Below are 22843 nucleotides of genomic sequence, written 5' to 3'. Positions count from 1 at the left end.
TCTGAGAATTATGTTATGGGTGATGGTCCTTCCACTGTAACTTTACCTTGTCCTCTTTCTTTGCACCCTTGTTCTCATAATTAAAAATAAATAAATAAATAAATAAAAAAAGAAAAAAAAAAGGACACAAATGTAAATTCCTGGGTCACATAGGACTGACTACATAATCAGAAAATCTGGGAGTATCTCAAATCTTCATTCAACAATTTCCATCTAGTGTTTAGTGAACCATTCCATTGGAAAATTACAGAAAATCTAAAGGTAAGAAAATGTCTCTTGGGCCGGAGAGATAGCATGAAGGTAGGGCATTTGTCTTGCATGCAGAAGGACGGTGGTTCGAATCCTGGCATCCCATATGGTCCCCCAAGTCTGCCAGGAGCGATTTCTGAGCATAGAGCCAGGAGTAACCCCTGAGCACTGCCGGGTGTGACCAAAAAATAAAAACAAACAGAACGAAAATGTCCCTGTTTTTCCCTTTTCTAAAATTGTGTGCAGATTATTTTAGATCAGAGTGATTAACAAGTGTGTTCTCAGTAGACATCAAGATTTATAAAGGTATTATCCTAAGGACATAAAGGGTGTATGTAGACTCTATCTTTTTTGGGGAATGAAGGTGAAAAAATAGCAAAGGAAAACTGAGAGTCATTTTAGAACCATTCTCCTCCCATCTTGCCACACCCTGCCAAAATTACCATAAGTACAATCACTGTTCCACCTCATTCCAGGACTAGCTCTGGTTAAAGCAAAGAAACACAACCCTTGATCATTCAAACTGGTGGAACATAACCTGCACAAGGGTTAGATTTGTTATTTGTGAATAAAAAATATCATAATCTCCTAATTTATAACAGCATTTTAAAAAGATATCTGATGGATTTAAGACAATTTAGAAATGCAAATGGTGAAAGTTTAGAGGAGTAGAATTAAAACATAAACAGACCAGCGGGAGTGGGGGATTGGTGAAGGGAGCTGATACTGGTGAAAGGCTTGGTGTTAAAATATTGTATACCTGAAATTGAATCACAAATAATTTTGCAATTTCATAGTAACTAAAAAAATACAGCAAAAAACCCCCAAAACATTCAGCAGGCAACAAGGGGAGGACATGGCTCCATGTGCTCTTCGCTTGTCCAATCACAGACCAAAGTGGTGTCTCGGAAACACCCCCCTCCCTCTTGACTATTTCTAATACATAAAAGGGACACATGTATTTCCTTTGTATATCTCAGATGTATTCCCTTAACATCTGGAACTCTTTTTTAACATCCTCATATAGTGACAATTTTGCCCACTGAATTTGTTATTTGATTGTTTGATTTTCCCCCTTTGAGATCTGTTTTATAAGCAATACTGGTAGAAGAGTCTCTGTATAGATTTCATGTTTGAACCAAGTTACGGAAAATGTTGGACTTTATTCGTCGGCCTCCAGATGCACCAAAAATATCTTGTGGCATTGCTTCTCTTTTGCATAGGCACATTAAAATGCGAAAATAATACATATGCAAAGAAGTTCTTATCTAATAGAGATGAGAACACAAATTTGGTAATGTAATTAGGCCTTTTACCCTGAACATTGGCATAATGATTTGGCTTAGGCCTCAGAAGAATGGGCATCGCCCACACACCCCTGAACAATGGATACCATCTATAAAAACAACCACAATTGTCTATAACATTACCAGGATCCAAGCCTCTACCAGGGAAGACCTACCACTGCTTTGGCATTGACTTACTCCAAAGAGTGATCCCAACACCCAGACGACTCAGCAACAGTCTGCATGCAGGGCAGATAGCTCTGCATTTAATGGTAAGCTGAAACTAGAGGATGCCACATCAGCCTGACATCGAGGAAAGAAATGCACAGAATCCAGAGTCTTTAAATATAGGAATCTGATAACAACAATAGCTAAAGTGTAAAAAAGTTTCACCTGGGCCACAGAGAATGACTCGGGTTAGACGGACTGGTATGCCTGGAACTCAGAGTTGTCTTATGCCAATAAATTTCTGGGGTGAGGCCTTTTTGTAATCAGGTCAAGGATTTTTTTTTCCATTTTCCCCATTTTTCTGGACCTATGCAAACAACGGCAATTGCCAGTATCACACCTTTACTATATTTCTTTACTCTTATCCTTTAAAAAAAAATACAACTTACTGAACTTAAAAACAAATAACTGTAGTAGAATGCCTGTCTTGAAAACAGGAAGGGGATGGGAAGGAGGGAGGGGATAATGTTATACTGGTGAAGGGGGGTGTTCTTGTTATGACTGTAACCCAACTATGATAATGTTACTTAAACAAAAAATATATTTCAAAAAAATATCCCAAAACAAACATCATCTCAATAGAATTACTGCATAACACACAGTGGTAGAGCTGGTCATGAGTACAATGTTAGCTATGTTGAAATGAGAGGTACTATCACATGAGCTTGATCTCTATGTCTTAAAGCCCTCATTTATACAACAGAACAATAATTGTTGCCCCGTAGAGTGGTGTTGATGAATAACTGAGTTCAAAATGTCCAGTGCTTAAACAATACATAATACATTTTAAGTTTGCAAGAATTAAAATTTGTTTGGAAATCAAGATGACTCTCAAAAAGTGCATCTTCTAAAGCCATAGTTAAAATGCCCCCGCCCCAAAGAGCTATAAAGAGATTAGAAACACTTTGAAATGAAAATAAATTTTGAAAAAGAAATCACTACCATTATCCTATTTTAGTTGTCTAACTTGTTTCACTGCCTACGCACACATTTTCCTTTCAAACTTAGATAAAAATATTTCATTATTAAAGGGAATTAGTATTCTACGTTTTAAACTGCATCCCTTGCTTCCTGGCTACGCTTGATTTTTATAACTGCAAATGTTAATCAACCTACAATTGTAGACTGTCAACTGCTTACTTCCACCACTGTAAGAAATGCAAGGGAATATTAAAATAAAATGCTATTGTTTATATAAGTATACAGTAGGAGTAAGTAGATATGTGTGTGAATTTAAACTTAATAAAAGATTAAATTCCTTTTTAACATTCTTTCAAAAAATGTAGAAAATAAAAACATTTCTAAAAATCTTTCTCATGTCTTTGGACTAGTATTATCCATTTCAGAAGACACTTTCACCAGTGAAAAGGAGAATGCTTATTGCCAGAAGAGGAAACGGTTCATCTATAGAAAGCCTGGATAAAATATTTTCAATAAAAAGTTTTAGTATTGGATTGATACATTTATTGAAACAGGCACTAAGATAGCACTTTGGAAATTCGATCTATAGTATTGAATACTAATGAAATATAATATCTAAACCTGAGTTAATCTTACAATTTTAGAGTTCAATGGTAGTTTCCAGGAAATGATGACTAATATTAACAGTATTTTCACAATTTAATCAAATTATAAAATGTAGGAGCCGGAGAGATAGCATGGAAGTGAAGTGTTTGCCTTGCATGCAGAAGGACAGTGGTTAGAATCCCGGCATCCCATATGGTCCCCTGTGCCTGCCAGGGTGATTTCTGAGTGTAGAGCCAGGAGTAACCCCTGAGCACTGCCAGGTATGACCCCCCCCAAAAAAAACAAAAAATTATAAAATATATGGCATCACAAGATGACAACATATTTTGGAATGGCCCATACCTATAGCTCCAGAATTCTTCTTGATACTATATTGTAGAATCATGGTAATTTAGAATAATTTTAAATGTCATGATTTCAGTTTAGATAAAGGGGATAAATAGTATAACAGTTACTTTTAAAACACTGAGACATGGGGCTGGAGGATAGATAGCACAGTGATAGAGTTTTCCTTGCACACGGCTGACCCAGGATAGACCTGGATTTAATCCCCTGCATTCCATATGTACCCCCAGGCCAGAAGCGATTTCTGATCTCATAGCCAGGAGTAACCCCCTAGCGTTACCGGGTGTGGCCCCAAAATAAAATAAAAAAAATAAAGGACTGAGCCAAATATACACTGTCACATGAAATACTGTCTGATAAATTTAATTAGAATATAACCTAAAGAAGAGCAAGTTATAGCATGGTCCATGGGTGGTAAATAGTTGTTTTCTTTACCTTGGTCAGGTTCTTTCTTCTTCACTTTAGCATTAAAATAATAAGTTAACTACTTCTTTCTCTCTTCATTTTTATTCAGTTATCCTTGTAGGTCAGGCTCTCACTATAATGATGCAACTAATATGATATATAATATCTAGTCGTTTTAATATTTGTAGAGTGCTTTTTATATTCAAGGGGACATGTTAAAGTTTTAGACAGTATTTTTAAGCTAAGCAAAGTTAGAAACTGGTATCTATTTATATAAAATTTTATATCTACAAATTGATATTCAAGATGATAACATCATGATAAAGGCCCATTAAGAAAATAAAGTTGTAACAAGTTTTACATGTTTTGTGATTAGATTTTGATTGGTGTGAATAGTTAAGGTCATTATTTGGACTTATTTTTAACAGCATTATAACTTCTCAGAATAAATTTATTTCTTATTTCAACAAAGAATGGATATATATTTGTTATATAAGACCTAGTGTATGAAAGCTTCAAGTTCAATTATATATATCAAGTTTACACAAAGCCAACTGTATGAAAGGGGATCTTTTAAAAAAACTTTATTTGAGAAAGGAAGAGATTATAACAGAAGGCAAGAAGGGAAACATACAAACAATATATTTACAACACAAAACAAGAAAACACCTTCAAGGGTGTAAATTATAATAAATACAGTAGATTTTAAAAGAGACATTTATCAATTAGTTCTAATATTATTTAAGTCCAGCTTTCCCTCTCACTGGTTCCAGGTAGTTTATTGATTAAATTCAAAGACTATCAAATTCAAACAATGAACGTCCACCAACTGTACTGATGAGGATCTATCCAATGACATTATAAAAAATAGGATCTTTTTGTTTGTGATTACATATCTTTGAAGTAATATTATACAAAAGTCTGCTTGGCCACATGTTCCTCCCCAAATAAAATGTATTTTAAAAGATGCACTATCCCTTTTTATGAGATTGAAAAAAAAATACTTTGAAGGAAATGAATATTTATGAGATGGAAAATATACAATTTTATCTTAGGAATGCCATAAATTTAATGCAAAACAACTGTCAAAAACTCATTTTAATTTGGAGGAATAAACTAACCAAAAGATGTTGGTAAAAGGAAGCGTTGCCCATTATAGCTATTTGTCAAATTATCAGGACTTAACATTATATGGAAAAGTTTTAAACTTTCTAAGTTTTATTTTTGGTTAATTTAATTTGAATGGTGACTTTTTTTTTTTAAAAAAAAGGATAATGTATCTTTATCAGTAACTTTTTTTAAGAAATATTTTTGAATATCACAGCAAAATGTAAACAACACGTGCTAAAACATACAGTTGTACAACGGCTACATTTGGCAAAACGGCTCTATTTCCTTTGAAAGAGGATACTATACCTTAAAATACCTTGGATTTAGAAATATAAATATTTTAATAGAAAAAAACCTCACAAAGATTCTAGGTCAATTTGGATTATCCATATTAAAGGGTCTTAATACAACAAATCTTTAACTAGCTTAACAAAAGTCAACCTAGGAAACAAGGTAAACATATCAAAAGAGAGTATGAAGGAAATGTTCCAGTGAAAAGCTTCCTTAACAATTTCCCTACTTGCGGTGTTATTTTCTTAGACAATAAATCAATTCAAAGAGTGCCCTTTAAAAACAGAAAGAGTAAAACACTATCCTCCTTTTTTTTTCCCTACATTCCTCAGTACATGAATCACTTGGACTTCCTGTTTCCACAAGGCATTTCCTGTTCAACTTCATAGAATCAGTTTTCTGTAGAACAGCAGGAACCTGACAAAGCACTGACTTAAATAAACAGTCTTCTGTGGCCTTCAAAGTTGTTTGGATTTCATAGCATCAAAGACATAGTCCTTCTGAAGGTGTCTTATATACAAGTAGATTTTTTTTGCTAAGTTTCAGCTGCCTAGACTTTTATTTGCCAAGAGAGTATGGTCTATGGCTGTATCATTATGGAATTATGTTTAAGAGATTCTAGTGATAACAGCTATAAAATATGGTAGACTTTCGCCTTTTAAACATGGATTTGACTTCATGTCAGATAATAATCATACTTTGACTGTGTTCTCTACAGCTGGAGGAAAAAAATAGAGTATCTGATGGGGCCATAACGCTGCTTATAAATGCTTGCCAATGTCTGCAGCTGCTTTATTTCATCTTTCATTGATAGACAATGTCATCAAATAACAGAATATTTTTAAAAAAGAAGTAAGATGAGCAGTGCTAGGAACGACATAAAGTAATATTTAAAATAGTGCTGTAATTGGCAGCTATGTATTTAAAACCATTTCTATGCCTAAGATTTTCAAAGGCTATCTATTCAAGAACCTAGGACTACTGGCATGATAACCAGAACATTTCACTTAACAAAAAAGAGAGAGGAAGAAAAGGGGCAGACTTCTTTTAACAGTGTTAAAGACTTAAGTATGATACATTATGTACAATCGTGTGAAAACTGAATTCTATATATATCAAACAAATAAACAAACAAAACCATAAATGAATGTTGCGTTGATCAGACTGGGAAAACATATCCACAGTCACAGATCTCTTCACATAAACTAAACAATAGTGGGTTCGTTTTCCTTAAAAGTAACTCATGTGCCAGGCTTTGGGATGAATTTAAAACCTGGTCATTACTTGGATATTTATGCAGTATAATTTTAGTGTAACAGGTATTTCCTTGCCAGTGGAGTTTCAGTGAAACCTTGGTATCTACATATAGATCACTTTTCATAGAAATCTCTATATAGATATTCATTAGGATCCTTAAACACTAAAATGTATACTATTGAAAGGTTTACACGGATAGAAAAGATCAATTTACCAAAATCTTCAGTGTGCTTCATATTCAGATAATGACTTTAATTACAAATCCTGGAGCTAAATCTTTGCCTATTACCTGTTGCATAAAAGCAGCCTGCTCCCCAGATTCCATTTCCTGGATCTGAGCATCTTCATCACTGTCCACTGGTTCTTCCTTGACCTTCACAGCCCCAACTTGTTCCAGTGTGTCATCCACACAGGCACTGCTGTCACTTCTAGTGCTGTTGCCACTAGAGGGTGCTCTGTCTTCCTGCATTGCCTGTTCGCCCTGAAGCTCTTCCTCCGCTTCCTCCAGGTGACTGCCTGGTTGCTTCAGTTGTTCAATGGATTGTGAAAGCAGCTAGAAGAGAGTGTTTAGAGGTTGAAAATTGGAATCGTTCTCAATAAGGTGACATTAGTAAAACACACAGATTCTGTACTCTGGTACATTCTGATTTCTAATGAACTAGCATCAATATCATGATGAATCTGCAGGCAACACACTTCTTCAGCAATACTGGATTAAAGCCGTTTCATTTTCTTTTTCATATTGTCTTACTGTAGAATGAAGGCCCCCAGTCACAGTTGTTTTCGTACTGGAAAACATGAATCTTACACAAGAAAAAATTCTAGTGAATCTCTTCTAAATAATTCGGAAAACATTTATCGAAGAAACATAATGTAATTATGAATAGATAATGAAAATACTCTACAACCTTATTTTCGAAAACAAATATTAAACCAATATAAAAGAAAGCCACAAATGTTAATAATCCTACACTATTGTATGGTCAATTAATATAGTATAATTTGATATATTTATTTTCTTTTAGGGCCATGCCCAACAGTACTTAAGGATTACTCCCGGCTTTGCACTCAGGAATTACTCCTTTTAATGCTCACAGGATAATATGGAATGCCAGAGATTGAACCTAGATTGGTCATGTGCAAGGCAAGCTCCCTAACATCTGTACTATCATTCTTACCCTGATATAATTTTTAATCACATAATTAAAAAAATCTTCTGACATTATTAAAAGTATTTTATGAACATCCAAAGGAAAAAATGAATAGAAACAAGAAATTATTTAGATCTTTTATTTCACTGACTAAATCAAACTTAATATTAGAAATATATGATGGGGCCAGAGCGGTGGTGCAAGCATTAAAGCATCTGCCTTATCCATGCTAGCCTAGGACGAACCACGTTTTCATTCCGTGGCATCCCATATGGTCCCCCAAGCCGGAAGCAATTTCTGAGCGCATAGCCAGGAGTAGCCCTGAGTGTCGCTGGGTGTGGCCCAAACACCAAAAAAAAAAAAATAGAAAAGAAAAAATATATGAACTAGACAATGATGCAAAAATAATTAATAGAAAGCCCAATTTAAATAGCAAAATATTATAAAAACTCAGCAAATGACAAAAAATTCAAAAGATGATTTAACAGCACATTGATCATTGTTTTATTTGATAGTGAACTCTTTAACAGATCACCTATAGATCTTAAACTGTTTAAGGAGTGATTACAATTTTCTATTAAGTCTATGTAAGCAATATGTCAATTGCTCTAATAGATAATATACTTAGGATACCATCATTAAAGGGCCAGTGTGATATTACAGAAGGGATGGTGCTTGCCTTGCACAAGGCTAAAACTGGGTTCAACTGCGGGCCTCCATATGGTCACTCAGCTCTACAAGAAGTGATCCCTGAACAGATTCAGGTGTCATTTAAGCATTGTCAGGTGTGGTGTTTTCCACCTTCCCTCAAAAATTATTATCCTGAAATAAAGAATCTAGATTTTCCTTTGTAGAACTTTTCTCACTCATAAGCATTCAAACTCCGAAGAATGTGTTAACATCTCTAGTTTTCCTCTAGTTTACACACTCATCAGGCCCAGCCGTGATGATGAAGCCTTTTAAATTCACTGTAAGTGGAACTACTGGGAATTTTTATTCATTTGTTCTACTGATTTTTATTGTGCTAAATTAATCAAGACACTATGCTAAGCTTTGGGGAGAAAAGCTGCTGTTTTCATGAAACTCAATGTTTAGTGTAAGAAAAATGCCAGGTAATCAAATGCATCCTCATTTTCATAAATGGTGCGTTTTAGAGAAACTTATTGATCAGCATAAAATTATATAGGAATGGACTAGTGTGAGCATTGATAAGGGAGAGTTCAGTGAGAAAGTAATATGTTTAGGCTGTAACATAAAAGATGGGAAACAGTGATATTAAGTGTGAAAATCATTTCTTACATAAATTTAGTGTGTCTAATAGAGTTGAGTACTTTTGAGCAGTAAAGGGCCAGAGAAGACTGTGCACTGGAAGATGAAAAGAATGCTGGAAAAATGTTGGAAACTTCTATTATTCCAGGTAGCCAAAATAGGAAGAACATTCATCATGTTTTAAATGTCTTCAAGTTCATTTTAGGAAAGAAGCTGCAGGGTTTTCATACCAATTGCAATGCTAAGCATTTTCAAAATTTTCAACACATAATATTTTGCACAATGTTGAGATTAAAGATAAAAAAATATTCTTGACCTTTGGCTGCACAGCTAAATGGGGTTTTGAGGTGGGTGAATTGGGCCATACATGATGGGACTCATAGGCTACTTTTAGATCTATTTAGTGGTGAAACCACTATTAGGAAACCAGGTTTGGTGCCCGTGATTCAAACAGGGTCAGTGAAATGCAAAGTAAGTTCTTTACCCTCTAGACAAGATCTCCATTTCCATCAAAGATCATATGTAATTTTATCCTTTTGTTAAGCATGTAACACCATGAAAAATGAAGTATATTTTAGATAAAAAAGTTCCGTCCAATTGAAATGTTAAAGATGATAAAATATACATTTTTCAGAAAGATCAGATAGTCAGTCCTGTATCCCTTTCCTTCACCATTCACTACAGAGACAAGAGCAAGTAGAAAAGCTTTTATAGAGAAGCGATTAAGTGAAGAATGATGGTGTCTGGTGAAAGAAGCTTTAAGAAACCTTAGAAAGATATTCTTATAGACAAATGTTTTCTGAAAAAAAATATTTTCAGCTAAAAATAAAAAGTTCCTCAGAACTGCTGAGCCCAAAACATGTGTGAGTCCAGCTAACACTTTAGAATGGGTCGAAAAGATTATGCTTTTAAGGTCTTCTCTGAGAACTAGACTAAACCAAAGCTGTAATGGAGGGGGGAGACATGTGACCACAGGAAAAGAACTAAGGGTACTTCGTGGAAGACAAACCACTGAGCCCCTGGACAGTGTCCACATCAGAAGCCCTTGCTTCCTAAGAGTGACTGCACTTTGTCAAGTTTCTGGAAGCTTCACTACAATAAGTATCCAATAACCAAGAGGAAGTCCTAAATTCTGCTGGGCGCTCAGGGTCTTTGTCCTAATTTCTAAGAGCATTATTCTGTGCATTACCTCTTCATCCAATATTGTGATTATATCCCATACCTGGTATTTTACTCTAATTTTATATTCTTCTAAGACTCTATTTCAAGTTCTGAAATATTCTTCCAATGAGTAGAGAAAGGTTTTTGCCTTGTCCATGGCTAAGCTGGGTCAAATCTCCAATATTCCATCCTGTACCTGACCCCCACCAGGCGTGATCCCAAAGCACTGAGACATGTATAGGCACTGAACACTGCAAATGTGAGCCCCCCCCCACAAACCAAATAAATAAAGAACAATTTCCAACAAAACTTTCTTTCTCCTAGTTCAGTTCCTCCATTCAGAAAGGTTATCTAAACTATGGATCCTAAATTCTATTATCCATCATTAAAAATCACTCCACTATGGGATCTTTAATTCCCTTTGAAATATGGGTTTTATGATACAATTAAGTCTTCTAACGTAATACTAAATTATTCTGCCAAAACTAAGTAGTTGAATGAGCTACAATACAAATCCATACAACATTGCTAAATATTTCTCTTCAAATTCATGATCATTTTCTTTTTCAATGCAAATCCTTTTGATCTTCTGTTCTACCCCAACAACACACTTGAATATAATTCCCCACTGATAAAAAGTATGTGAAAGAAAATCTCCCACTGTTACATGAGGATATCTAACACATATATCACATAGACATTTAAAGAGAAAACTTGAAATCTGCTCTATTTATATATTTAGAGGTCACTGAAATATCCAGAAATCATATCATTAAGTTTATGAATCACATTTGATATTTATAACCTCATGAAATAGACACATAAATGAAATGGTGTGTAACAATCTTCAGAGGGCAAGGAAGAAACAGTGCCATTTGTTTCAGTATGTTCCTTTGGTTTCACCAACATGTATGATGGACTCTAGGGAATATAAGGGGGGGAAATACAAGCCTGGATAACAGTATGTTAACCAGGGGAAAGACTAAATTGGAAAATGATCTTCCAACTGAAGTCTCTTAATGAGTTGTAAAACAAAAATTTCCTTACATGGAGCAAGTTAGCAAGTTAGTAAGTAGAGAACATACAAATATAAAATTTGGAGTCAGAAAAACTTTTAATAATGCTTTTCGAAACCTTATGAAGAATTTTCATGGAAAAGAGAAGCAAAGGCATCTTAGAACAACCTAGAACTCTTTTAATTTTCCATATTGCATATGCTCTGAAAAAGTTTGTAACAACGATTTAATATCATCAATGGTCCAAGCATTCCCATGTAATTGCTTAAAAATATTAGTCATTGTAATATATCAAAGATAACCTTTTTAATTTTTATTTTTGGGCCACACCCAGTGGCATGTAATAGTTATTTCTGTCTCTGCACTAAGAAATTTCACCTGGCTCTGAAGAACATATGAGATGTCGGGGATAGGACTCAGGTCAGCCATCTGCAAGGCAATCTCACTACCCACTGTGCTATTGTTCCGGCCCCTCAAAGATAACTTTTATTCCTATTCTACTCACATGTATTGATCCAATTTCATTTGTCATCTAAATAAACAGCAAGTCAAAACTGGGATTTTCCCCTCCTTGTTTCTCTCCTCACTCATTTGTTTTGCAAATATCTGAAAACTTGATCAATAGATCAATATTTAACAACAAAGATTTAATATGACTCCTTTGGTAATGGAACAAATGCCAATGTTTATATGAAAAATACTGACCACTCTCCCATCACATTAGTAATAAAATATCCCCTTCATGAAGTTCAACAGAAAAATGAAAAGATAAATGGGAACTCCTAGAGTGAGATGTATGAAATATAAATGCATCAAGGGAGTGAACCTACACTTCTGATTTTTAAGTATTTGAGAAAAGCTGTTTTTGTTTAAATAGTCAAATTTTCCAGATGGAGAAACTAGCAATTAATATCAGCAAGAGGCATCTACAAACACAGAAAGCTGGCCTGCTAGCTTGCCTCTCATTGGGTATTTAAAATAACAAGGTATGTGGACATTTTCTCAGGTGTTGACCACTGCCTAGGAAATTTGGTGTTCGCGTGTGTTGTGTTTTGAGCATTTTTGAACTACAGATAGAACCATTCGAAAGATGGGGTGGGCGGTTCCTCTTTTGGTCTGGACTGTTGTTGAGTGACCCCAGCTGCAGGGAGGAGCTGTCTGATGACTCCCAGTGGGGTAGCAGGGTCTCCCTTTGGTTGAACATCTGGAGGTGATCCCCTAGCAAAGTTGAGCTGTGGCCTGGCTGGAGAGCAAACACAAAACGAAACATCTGTGTGACAGATAAATGTGCATGCCTGTGTGATTGTGGGTTGAAGCGCCATCTGTCAAACATGCCATGAGTCATTTGTCTGACAACAGGTGAGTTCCTTTGGTGGGGACCCCAGCTGAGATAAAGAAGATGAAGAAGATGATGGCCTTTTATCTGTGCTCCTTCTAATCTCTCTGCCTGTTTTGGTATTTTCTATGCTACTGTCTAGCAACTGTGCCAAACACCAACAATCATGATGGCTAAATAGGACCATTCAAGTTTGTAATGTGTGTATTTGCACAAATAAATTACTCTAATGCATATATATACATGCATATTTGCATATAGGCTGAATATGCACTATGGACAAAGAAAATATCTAACACCATATATTACAAATGAACACATTAGCACTTAAAGGTTTATGTTAAGGTCATGATTTTAATGTCTAAAATTTCAAAGCTGTATATTGAAATAAAACATTATACTGGAAAAATGTTTAAAATATACTAAATAATAGTTATTTGCTAATCTTTAAAGAGTAATCCATTAAACTTATCTATCTCTTTTGATAAAATTTGTTTTTTTTTTTGTGGGTTTGATTTATGTTGTATTATTTTCATTTTCCTTCCCTTTTCCCTTTCTTTTCTTAAACTGATAGTTATAGTCTCTAGAAGGACTCCTCCGTTTTTTGCTTGTTTGAATTTTTGTCCCCCCTTTTTTATTTTTTTTTCCTTTCCTTCAAACAGAACTACATAACTTGAACCATCTTGTTCTTCCTCACAAATTGAGGGGGAAATAATGGAGGGCACCAAGACCAAACAGTTATATGAACATTGAGTAGAAAAGAGCTGGAAGTTCCAGCTCACCTCAGGAAGCTCACCACAAAGAGTGATGAGTTTAGTTAGAGAAATAACTACATTTTGAACTGTCCTAATAATGAGAATGTATGAGGGAAATGGAGAGCCTGTTTAGAGTACAGGCGGGGGTCAGGTGGGGAGGAGGGAGACTTGGGGCATTGGTGATGGGAATGTTGCACTGGTGATGGGTGGTGTTCTTTACATGAATGAAACCCAAACATAATCATGTGTGTAATCAAGGTGTTTAAATAAAAAATAAATAAATAAATAAATAAATAAATAAATAAAGATACCTAAAAAAAAAAGAAAGAAATAAAAAATGATCAGACTTGAACACCAAATGCAAAGCCAACTACAACAGAATTGATACCCAATCTACAATAGGCTATACACAGAAGGGACCACTTATAATAGCATTCCTGGCGAAATGGAATGCATGCTGGGAACAGGGGAGGAGGGAGGACAACATTGGAGGTGGGAATGCCCCTGATTCAATGTCACTATGAACCTGAAATACTACTGTGAATGATTTGTAATACACTTTGGTCAAAATAAAAAAATTATTAATATAAAAAATAAATATGACCAAAGTCTTCACCCTGAAAAAACAAAGATCAAACAAGTACAGAAAAAGTAGAGTTCCTAAGGAAAACTATCTTTAGAAATAAGTTAAAATGTTTACAAATAAAAAGATTTATATGTTCAGAAATCAATGTAAGTAATTTTGAATAAAAAGTATTTTAAAGTGTATTTTCAAGTAATACTAACTTATGTCTCCACAAATCACTTCATATCTGGAATGTCAACTAAAAACTGAAGCATGTAGGGAATAAATCTGTTGCTTTAGGCATGATTTTTTAAAATTGTCAACAAATCATTAAGCACATTGTTTGAATGTGGTTTTTAACTATGCAAAATGACTTCAATCCAGATTTCTCAAATATCTAGAAATCAGAGGTATAGCTTGACTTCCTTAATGTACTTAAGTGACTTTAAATTATTTTGCTTCATATTTTCAGACACTTTTACATAGGGGAAAACAGTAGCATAGTTTTCTTTTCTATTTTTCAAAAGAAATTTTTTCTTCTTTTTCTTTTTGTTGTCTGGGCAACACCCAGCAATGCTCAAGGGTTTTTCATGGCCCAACACTCACGAATTCTGCTAGTCATGCTTAAGCGACCATATGGGATGTGGGGATCAAGCCCAGGTGGGCTGTATGCAAGGTGCATGCCCTACCTATTGTACTATTGCTCTGGCCCCTTAAATTTCTTCTTTTGAAATAACACTTTTCCTTAAGCTCCAAGGAAACTATATTTAAAATAATGATAAAATTCAATCTCAATTCACAAATAGATTAGGTATCTACCAACTGTTCTCAAAAAACAAAATGTGGAGCTTGGAGGAGTTTCAAATTGAGGTCTCCATAGAGAAGAACTCTGCCTCAAGCCAAAATATTCCATGTCATCTTGCTTCTGTGTAGCATAGGAAAATAGCCAGAAAAATCAAAATTAAATGACAAGATAGATTTTTTCTAAATTGTGGCTCATTATCCATAAAAACTAAATTTAGAAACAAAGAAGCAGAAAACCATTTTGTTCTACCAATGCTTAAGATACAAAAGTGATCAAGGAATTAAACAAATTCTTAAATCCTTGTTTTTATTTGTAATTCTAAATTATTGTCCAAAAACAAGGTTTGTGATTAAAATATTCTTTTTAAGGTGTAGCCTCTCAAACTATCCGATTATTTAATAATTTAAGTATTCATTTTTGGTAGAGAAATTGATTATTTTGATAGGAATCTTACCCACAGACATTTTTTTATTCATTCACTGAATTGTTATCAAACATGATATGCCAAGCCCTGGGGAAAAACTTCAGTTAAGCAAGATGCAGGCTAAAATATCAATTTATACCAATGTCTAATTTGAAGGGTAGGCAAGGCCCACCTGAAGAGAGAAGGTGAAGCTGAGACAGATTCATGAAAAAAATCTATTGAACATTCTAAATAGAACTGTGGGCAATATAACTTCTATAGATAGAAGAAAAATATGCATGCAACTTTTCAGATACAGAGAAAGCCGACACATCTGGACACATGGCATATTGGAAGACACAAGAACAGTGAAAGGGACAGGAGGCATTTCACAAAAGACTATGGGTCATGTAAAAATGTTTGAACTTTATTTTGCAAACAATAAGGAACAACTGGGGGACATTTTTTAACATCTTTTGCATTGATCTATTTATAAATGAGACCTCTGACAGAGAAAATGGGATTTAGGTGAAAATAAGACTGATTTTTGGAACATTCATTCAGTCCTCAGTAAGGGAAGGTAACAAATACTTTTAAGGGTTTTCTGAACTAGAATACAAGTAAGCTATGTATTCAACTGCACCATGTAATTTTATATCTTTGATATTACAAAACTAGGCTTTTCTCTGGTAATTTTCTTTCTCCCCTTCAGTTGGTAATAAACTTTCATAATTCTCTTTAAGGGTTCTGGCTAAAGACAGAGGGAGAAGAGGTTTCCTTGTCTTTACTAATCCTTTGTGATTTCAACTTCACCTTAGCATGGACCAGCATGGACCAGCTCTCAAAGCCAGTAATTTTCTACATACTTGATTTATAAACATTCTTCTTCTCTCCTCACAGAACCATCTCTAACTGTGGGAAGCTGATCAACATGTCACTCAATATCAACAACCAATGGGGTCAGAGTAGAGAGATACGATACTGGCTTGCACATGGTTTGATCACTGATATTCCATATGACACCATGAGCAATGTGCTGAGAAAATTCCAAGGGCAAAACCAGTAGTAACTTCTGAGCATTGCCAAGTGTGATGCAAAAGCAAAACAAAAATGAATATTATAAAGGAAATAAAGTGGACAAGCAAGATTAAGCCTTAGATGATAACTGCCACATAGAAACATGGGTCCAGTATAGTCAGATATTTTTAGATGATTCTAGATGCATACATTTATAACTAAAATCTTTTGAGTGTTTAAATATTTATTAATAATTTGAATATTTTCAAAGATAGTGATCAGGTAAAAAAAACAACACATTCTATAGAATGGATCTAAAATCAACAGAAAATTCAGCAGAATGGACCATCAATCTGTGATTTCTGAAATAATCTTATATGTCTTCTTGCTTACATTCTATGGTTTTAGATAATTTCGAACTGGTGTTCACATGCATTTAAAATACATCTATCCTTTGAATTTGAGATGTGTTTTTGTTCATTTCCTCCATAGTCAACAAACCACTTGCCTTATCAGGGATTAGTGTTAGAAAATGACTACAAAAGAAGAGCAAAGGGGAAGTTTCAAGTGGAGGAATGGCTTTCTGACTTCATTGTGGACATTATATAATATGGATTTGTCAAACTCACTGAACTGCAATGCAAAAGTAGTAAATCCTATTGTGTGCAAATAATATCTCAATGCAAAAATCCAATAACTAACCATAATGATGTTCTAAAAGGGGAGATAGAAAACCTATTTCATGATGAAAATAAAGACCCAAGAGAGACATGAAACAAGAGTTAGTGGGTTTTTTTTTTACAACAAATAACTTTGATGCAATATTGATGCAAGAGGGCAATAAATGATTTGAAAAGTAATCTAGAACTTAACAACCACTTTCCAGCAACAAAATAAGAATAGAACTACTAAGCTATCAAAGTAAATAAACATTGCATTAAACTTCAGTAGTATTACCGTGTTACTTCCTGGATATCTATTCATGGAATCTGCATTATACACACTTTTAAAATATGTATATTAGAGAATTATTGAACCTAAAGCACAAGACTTTGACTAAATTGAAAACTAAGAAAATAATTATGCCTTACATCCAAACCTTTCCTTTCAAAAACTCTAGCATTCTAGATTTTGCAATTCCTATGCTTTATTGTGGATAATTTTGTTTAGAATTGTTGGTTTCCAAACTTAATATTTATTCAAGGAAAATAATCCAACTTCTTTATTTCTATATTTCCAGCACACGTCCTCATAATGAATGCTGGTACATCTTTGTAGGACAACATCGCTTATTGCATGCCAGCGAATTATGTTTTTAGAATTGTTTTTTTTTTTTTTAGAAGTTTTAATTGCTGGTTGATACAACTAACTCAAAACAAGAGTAACTTTTGGCTTCGGAGGTCAAGTTAGAATGCAGTTTGTACTAAATTAATAGAAATTATTATAGCCCTTATGAAATTTCAGGGTCGCTATAATCCTCAGCCTTCATAAGTATTTAGAGAGAAATCAGAAAGATACAAGAGAGAAAATCCCTGGAACCAGAATTGTATAAGCAACCAAAACCTGCAACAAAGAATGTTGCAGAATGTTATGTTCACGAATCACCAAGCTATATTAAAAATTCCTCAGTAAGGCTTAATTATTTCATTTTGTCAAATGAAACTATTTGTCGAGATTGGAAACAATCAAATTATTTAGCTTTCTTCTCCTTTTGAACTGCCTGGAATCAACATCAGTAAAACTACTCACATGGTTTAATTCCCTAGGTATTTTTCTCCCCCCAAATTTCTTACCTCATAGCCAAGCCCAACTATTGTTACTTGCATTCAATAAATGTGCCCCTGACTAGAATAACAGTGTAAAGTAAAAAGGAAAGGCCAAGGTCTTCAAGTTATGAAAGCAGTTCTAGGAACATTTATGAATGTTATACATTAATCCACTGAAATGGTCATTTAGTTTCTTTTCCAAACACAGGATTTCATCACATTTAATAATAAAGTAACAAGCCATTTTCTGCAATATTATAAACCTTTGACTGGTAATTATAGAGTGAATTGGTTCTATATAAATTCTCAGTGATGATGTAAACTGGTTATGCAGTATAAGTGGCCTCACTTTTTTCTTTAAAAAGAATCCCATTATATACACCTCACATATCTATTTACATTAAGCTAGTCATGTTTAAATGGCATCTATTTATTGCTCTGGCCAATGTTCCTTTTATAAACTAAAATAGATAGATAAATAACCAAGGTGGCCTTTTAACAGTGTAAAATTAAAACTTCCTTTCAATACTTGCTGAAGTTTTTGGATATACTATCACTTTAATGGGGAAAATGTAATTCTTAATTGGTGATTAAAGACTTCATGAAACTATGCTGTCAAATAGCCAGAGAGAAATTAAACCTGACAACATTAATGCCCACTTTACTAAATAAAAAAAAAACAACAAAACAAAACAAAACAAAAAGTTCACGTTTTTGCTCGTTCATTTTTTGAAACTGAAAACAAGACATTTTCCAACCTACCAGTGATGAGATGCCAACATTTGCATTTCAGTTGAATGTGATGAAGTCAGAAGACTTGCAGCTCCAAGTTCTATGTTTAGAACTCCTGTGTGCTGCTTTGCTCAATCCCTCTCCAGCCTCCCTTCCACAAAGACAATGGTATAGCACGCGAGAAAAGAACAAAATGTGGCCTGGCTCAATTGGTATTGACTTTGTATTGCATTCACACTGCACCACTAAAAAAACCTTATAATCCAACAGGAAAATGAACTGTATTCTCAGGCCCATGCCCAATATGGGCATGGAAATGTATGGAAAGAAACATGTGGAGAAAAGATTTTTCAGTCCTGACAAATTCAAATCAGTACTAAAATAATGACAAGTAATGATGATGATGATGACTATGACAATGATGATCCTTCTTCTGCCATCTATCTTTCCTATAGTTAAAGTTTTCCCCTTTTTTCTGGGAGGAGGGACAAAATAAAAAAAAATAAAACTAGATATTGTGTACCTCAAGATGACAGACGCAATAATGAAATAAGGATAGCTGGTTATGGAAGATTTTGTGTCATGTGATATAACCCTGTAAACTAAATTTTATTTTTTGATAAAGCAAAAAAAAATTTAAGTTTGAAGAAAATAATGCATAAAATTGCTATCTAGTATATAATTCCATTTCTTAAACAGATACTCACGAAAGAGAATTGACATTATGTTATCCTGTTCCTAAGGTCCTCATAGAGACAGTACTGGAATGACTGAAGAAAGAAAGAGATGGAACAGAAGGGATAGTTGTAGCTAAAATTGAAATAGTAATACACGGTCCTCATGCAATTACAATGAATGTTTTAGTTTTCACACAGGTAGGCCATGTATAATTTCCCTTTATTAAAATAAGGTTAATATGAAGGGTTTACATGTTGGATAACATGAAAAATGACTTCAAAATAGATATTTTAGAAAGTCCATGTTTAGAAAGTTGTAAATTTTCAAATTATCTTCAAGGAAGAAGTATGTGTGTGTGTGTCTGTGTGTATCTGTGTGTGTGTGTGTGCATGCTTGTTTGTGTGTGACCATAGGTATGAAAGAAAATATTCCCTTAGCATGATATGGATGGATGATGATTACTAGGAGTGGGTATGAATCATGAGGGGTTACAGAGACTAACATTATGTCAGAAATTATGTCATGAAAAGGGCTACAACAAATACTGCTCAAATCCAGGGGAAAGTTCTCTACTAAAAATGAATTAAAACTCCCATTTTGCTCTGGTTCAGCATTTGAACTGAATTATATTCATGCTTTGCTTGTCAGACACAGTATCTACCTATTTTGTAAGGGCAACACAGGACATCTGCTTGGCCTCCCCTTTACCAGTCTTGTCTTAGATATATTTTTATTATTATAATATAGCACTCATGTCAAATGCCTAAGTCTCACAGTAATAAATGTATAATAAATACTTATATCTAGAGTGAAACTTGACATATATAAGATATCATCTCATGATTTATGTGGAATTTTTTTAAGTGCTGGCTAATATCCAGTCATAGGAATGCAAAAGATATTTATCACCAATGAAGTGAAAAAAAAAAACTCAAACCTTCCAAAATAGAAAGAAGAAGGAAAGAACTAGAGATAATAGATGAGAAAAAAATAAAGAACTATACAGAAAAAGATACAAAGAAGATTAGCTAAAGGAATAACATATTCTCATCATTTCTTTAGAACAGAAAACAATTTCTTCTTTATTTCCCCTATCCTAATTCTTTACAAAGCACTTTATTATTCTTTAGTTAACTATTCTACTCCCCCGCTCTCCACACTTTAAGATCCATGACAGTGAATTTGTTTCTTGATGCTTAAAATACTGTCTGGCACAAAGTTAAGAATTTAATATGAGTTGCTAAAAGGATACAGGCAAAGATTAGTATTTCATTCAAATAAACACTGAATGAAGAGTTTTCTGGAAATTCTTAAAACTTCCCATATCTCTGCTCATAGGAATTTGACAGAATGAATATGAAAAATATGAACTATGGGTATTAAATTCAAATTAAAATAGAATCTATTATGCATAAAACAGCGAAAAATCTAATATTGTTAAAGAAATTAGACAAAGAATAATGGTTGCCAATAGGTGGGGAACAGAGATCTGTGCTAAATTGTCTTATGACAAAATGCCTGAAGATACTGTGAAACATTTCTTCAGATCATTAAGAGTTGAAATGCCTGGCTATCTCCCCATCTATTAACTGGGCGGTGGTAAAAATATTTTATCTAAAGTAAAAACCGTATAAAGTCCAGTAATTTTATTATTCAGTTTATTGAACAGTTGACCTATAACAATAGTTAACTTGAAAAAGGCTCAGGAGAAATTACCACTTGTCTAATATTTTTGTCTTGTCTTGCTATTTTGTATTTAAGGGAAATTCTATTTATAAGTGATTTTTTATATTAAATGCAATTTAAATTATGAAATACAATAAAATATCATTAAAATAATACAGTAAATCATATGTAATATGATATTTGTTTCTTTTATATTAATTTATTTATTTTTGGTTTTAGGGACACACATGATGATGAATGCTCTGCACTCAGATATTACTCCTGGTGATGCTTGGGACAGATCATATGGGATGCTAGAGATTGAACGTAGCTTGGCCTTGTGTAAAGGCAAGCACTCTACTTACTGAACTATCAATTCAATTCAGCTCCATAGTTTAGAATAAACTTATTTTGCTGCCATTGTTTTTCTCATTCCAGTTTTTGGTTCCCTAAATTTCTCTTAAAAGAATCATAAACATGAAGGGGAAAATTTTGAAACTTTTGAAACAGATATGTCTTTATAAATGTCTATATTTTATACTATTTCAAATAGTTCAAAAGTGGGACCATTTTTTTGTTTGGGATTTTGGTTCTTTAATTTCAGGTCACACTCAGTGGTGTGCAGTGTTCACTTCTGGCACTTTGGTCCCAGGTCACTTCTGAAGGTCTCAAAACCACATCCAGTGATGGGATTGAATCAGTATTGGTTCCATATAAGGCAAGTGTCTTAACCCGGTACAATCTCTTCCAACCTGAACAACGGATTTATGAGGATGAATACTTGGTTATTGTTTAAATATAATGTAACAATGGGGAAAATGAACTAAATTAAAATTCCTGAGATTTCTCATCGGGAATTTTTCTAAGAATACAGAGAAAATATGCTAGTTTATATATACTAATTAGCTTTTGACATCTAAATTATGTTCCTCAGAAGTAATTGTTTTATTGTCATCTCATGGGAAGGTTAAATAGCATTAGCAATTCATCTCTTGATTTAATCGCAAAAACTTTAGGATAGATAGAACGGAGGTACAATATTTTCTTTAATAAGATTTCCCTGTGTTCTCTTAGACAATTGAGGCCAGGTGAAATAGTTTCAAAATCTGGAAAATACCCAATATGCATACGCCATTTTGATTAAACATATGGAATACATACTTGGAGAAAAGTCAACTGGGGACCTACTTGAGTAATCTAAACACCCAAGCTGAGAGGGGTTAATATATAAAGATCAGCTTTGTACTTTGAAGTTTTCTGGACTTTATTTTGCCTAATTAAGACAAGATTTAATAATCAAACCACTGTACAAACATGTTTCTAGAAGTATAGTTTTGTTTCTAATTTTGGGACGAATTCTTAAGAGATTCCAAGGAATCAACTCCACATGGGAGCAGGTCACTGATAAGATTTGCTTTGCTCATTGTTAAAATGTAAATGCCTGCTTTTCATCTTAGCTTCTTCCATGTGATTAGAATTTGCTTCCACTTGTCAAAATCTTAAGTGTAATATTAAAATATATTGGTTTTGACAGTAGCATACTATCTGAGTGTGAAACTGTGGCATCTCCAAGTAAGGGAAAATACTTATTAAAATACCCATTTTGATGAAAACATCAAATTAATCAATCCACTTTCCCCTGATGGTTTTGTTTTGCAAGATGCATGAAAGCCCAAAAGAAGAAAGAATGATTCCTGCAAATATCACTTGCCACTCAAAATTACAGAGGGTTAACTTGTTTTAGCTTACTTAGAATGAAATAAATAAATTCACACACTTATAGGCAATAAAACTGAGTAGCTTAATGAAGTTAGTTCCATCTCAAA

At 33.9% G+C, this 22843-nt stretch overlaps 1 protein-coding gene across 2 annotated transcripts in view; it reads right to left on the bottom strand.

Annotated features, from left to right (window-relative positions):
* HDAC9 (histone deacetylase 9) overlaps nucleotides 1–22843 on the bottom strand; it is a 950572-nt gene that overhangs the window by 373584 nt on the left and 554145 nt on the right. The window contains exon 12 of one of the 2 annotated variants that reach the window (XM_049785709.1): nucleotides 6988–7251. In XM_049785709.1, coding sequence (XP_049641666.1) covers nucleotides 6988–7251 — 264 coding nt within the window. Of the gene's footprint in view, nucleotides 1–6019; nucleotides 7252–22843 lie in introns of those variants that run through there. The other variant, XM_049785708.1, reaches the window with a different exon arrangement.

Source organism: Suncus etruscus, chromosome 13 (assembly GCF_024139225.1).
Source record: "Suncus etruscus isolate mSunEtr1 chromosome 13, mSunEtr1.pri.cur, whole genome shotgun sequence".
Classification (NCBI taxonomy): Eukaryota; Metazoa; Chordata; class Mammalia; order Eulipotyphla; family Soricidae; genus Suncus; species Suncus etruscus.
This window is presented reverse-complemented; position numbering and strand designations above follow the sequence as displayed.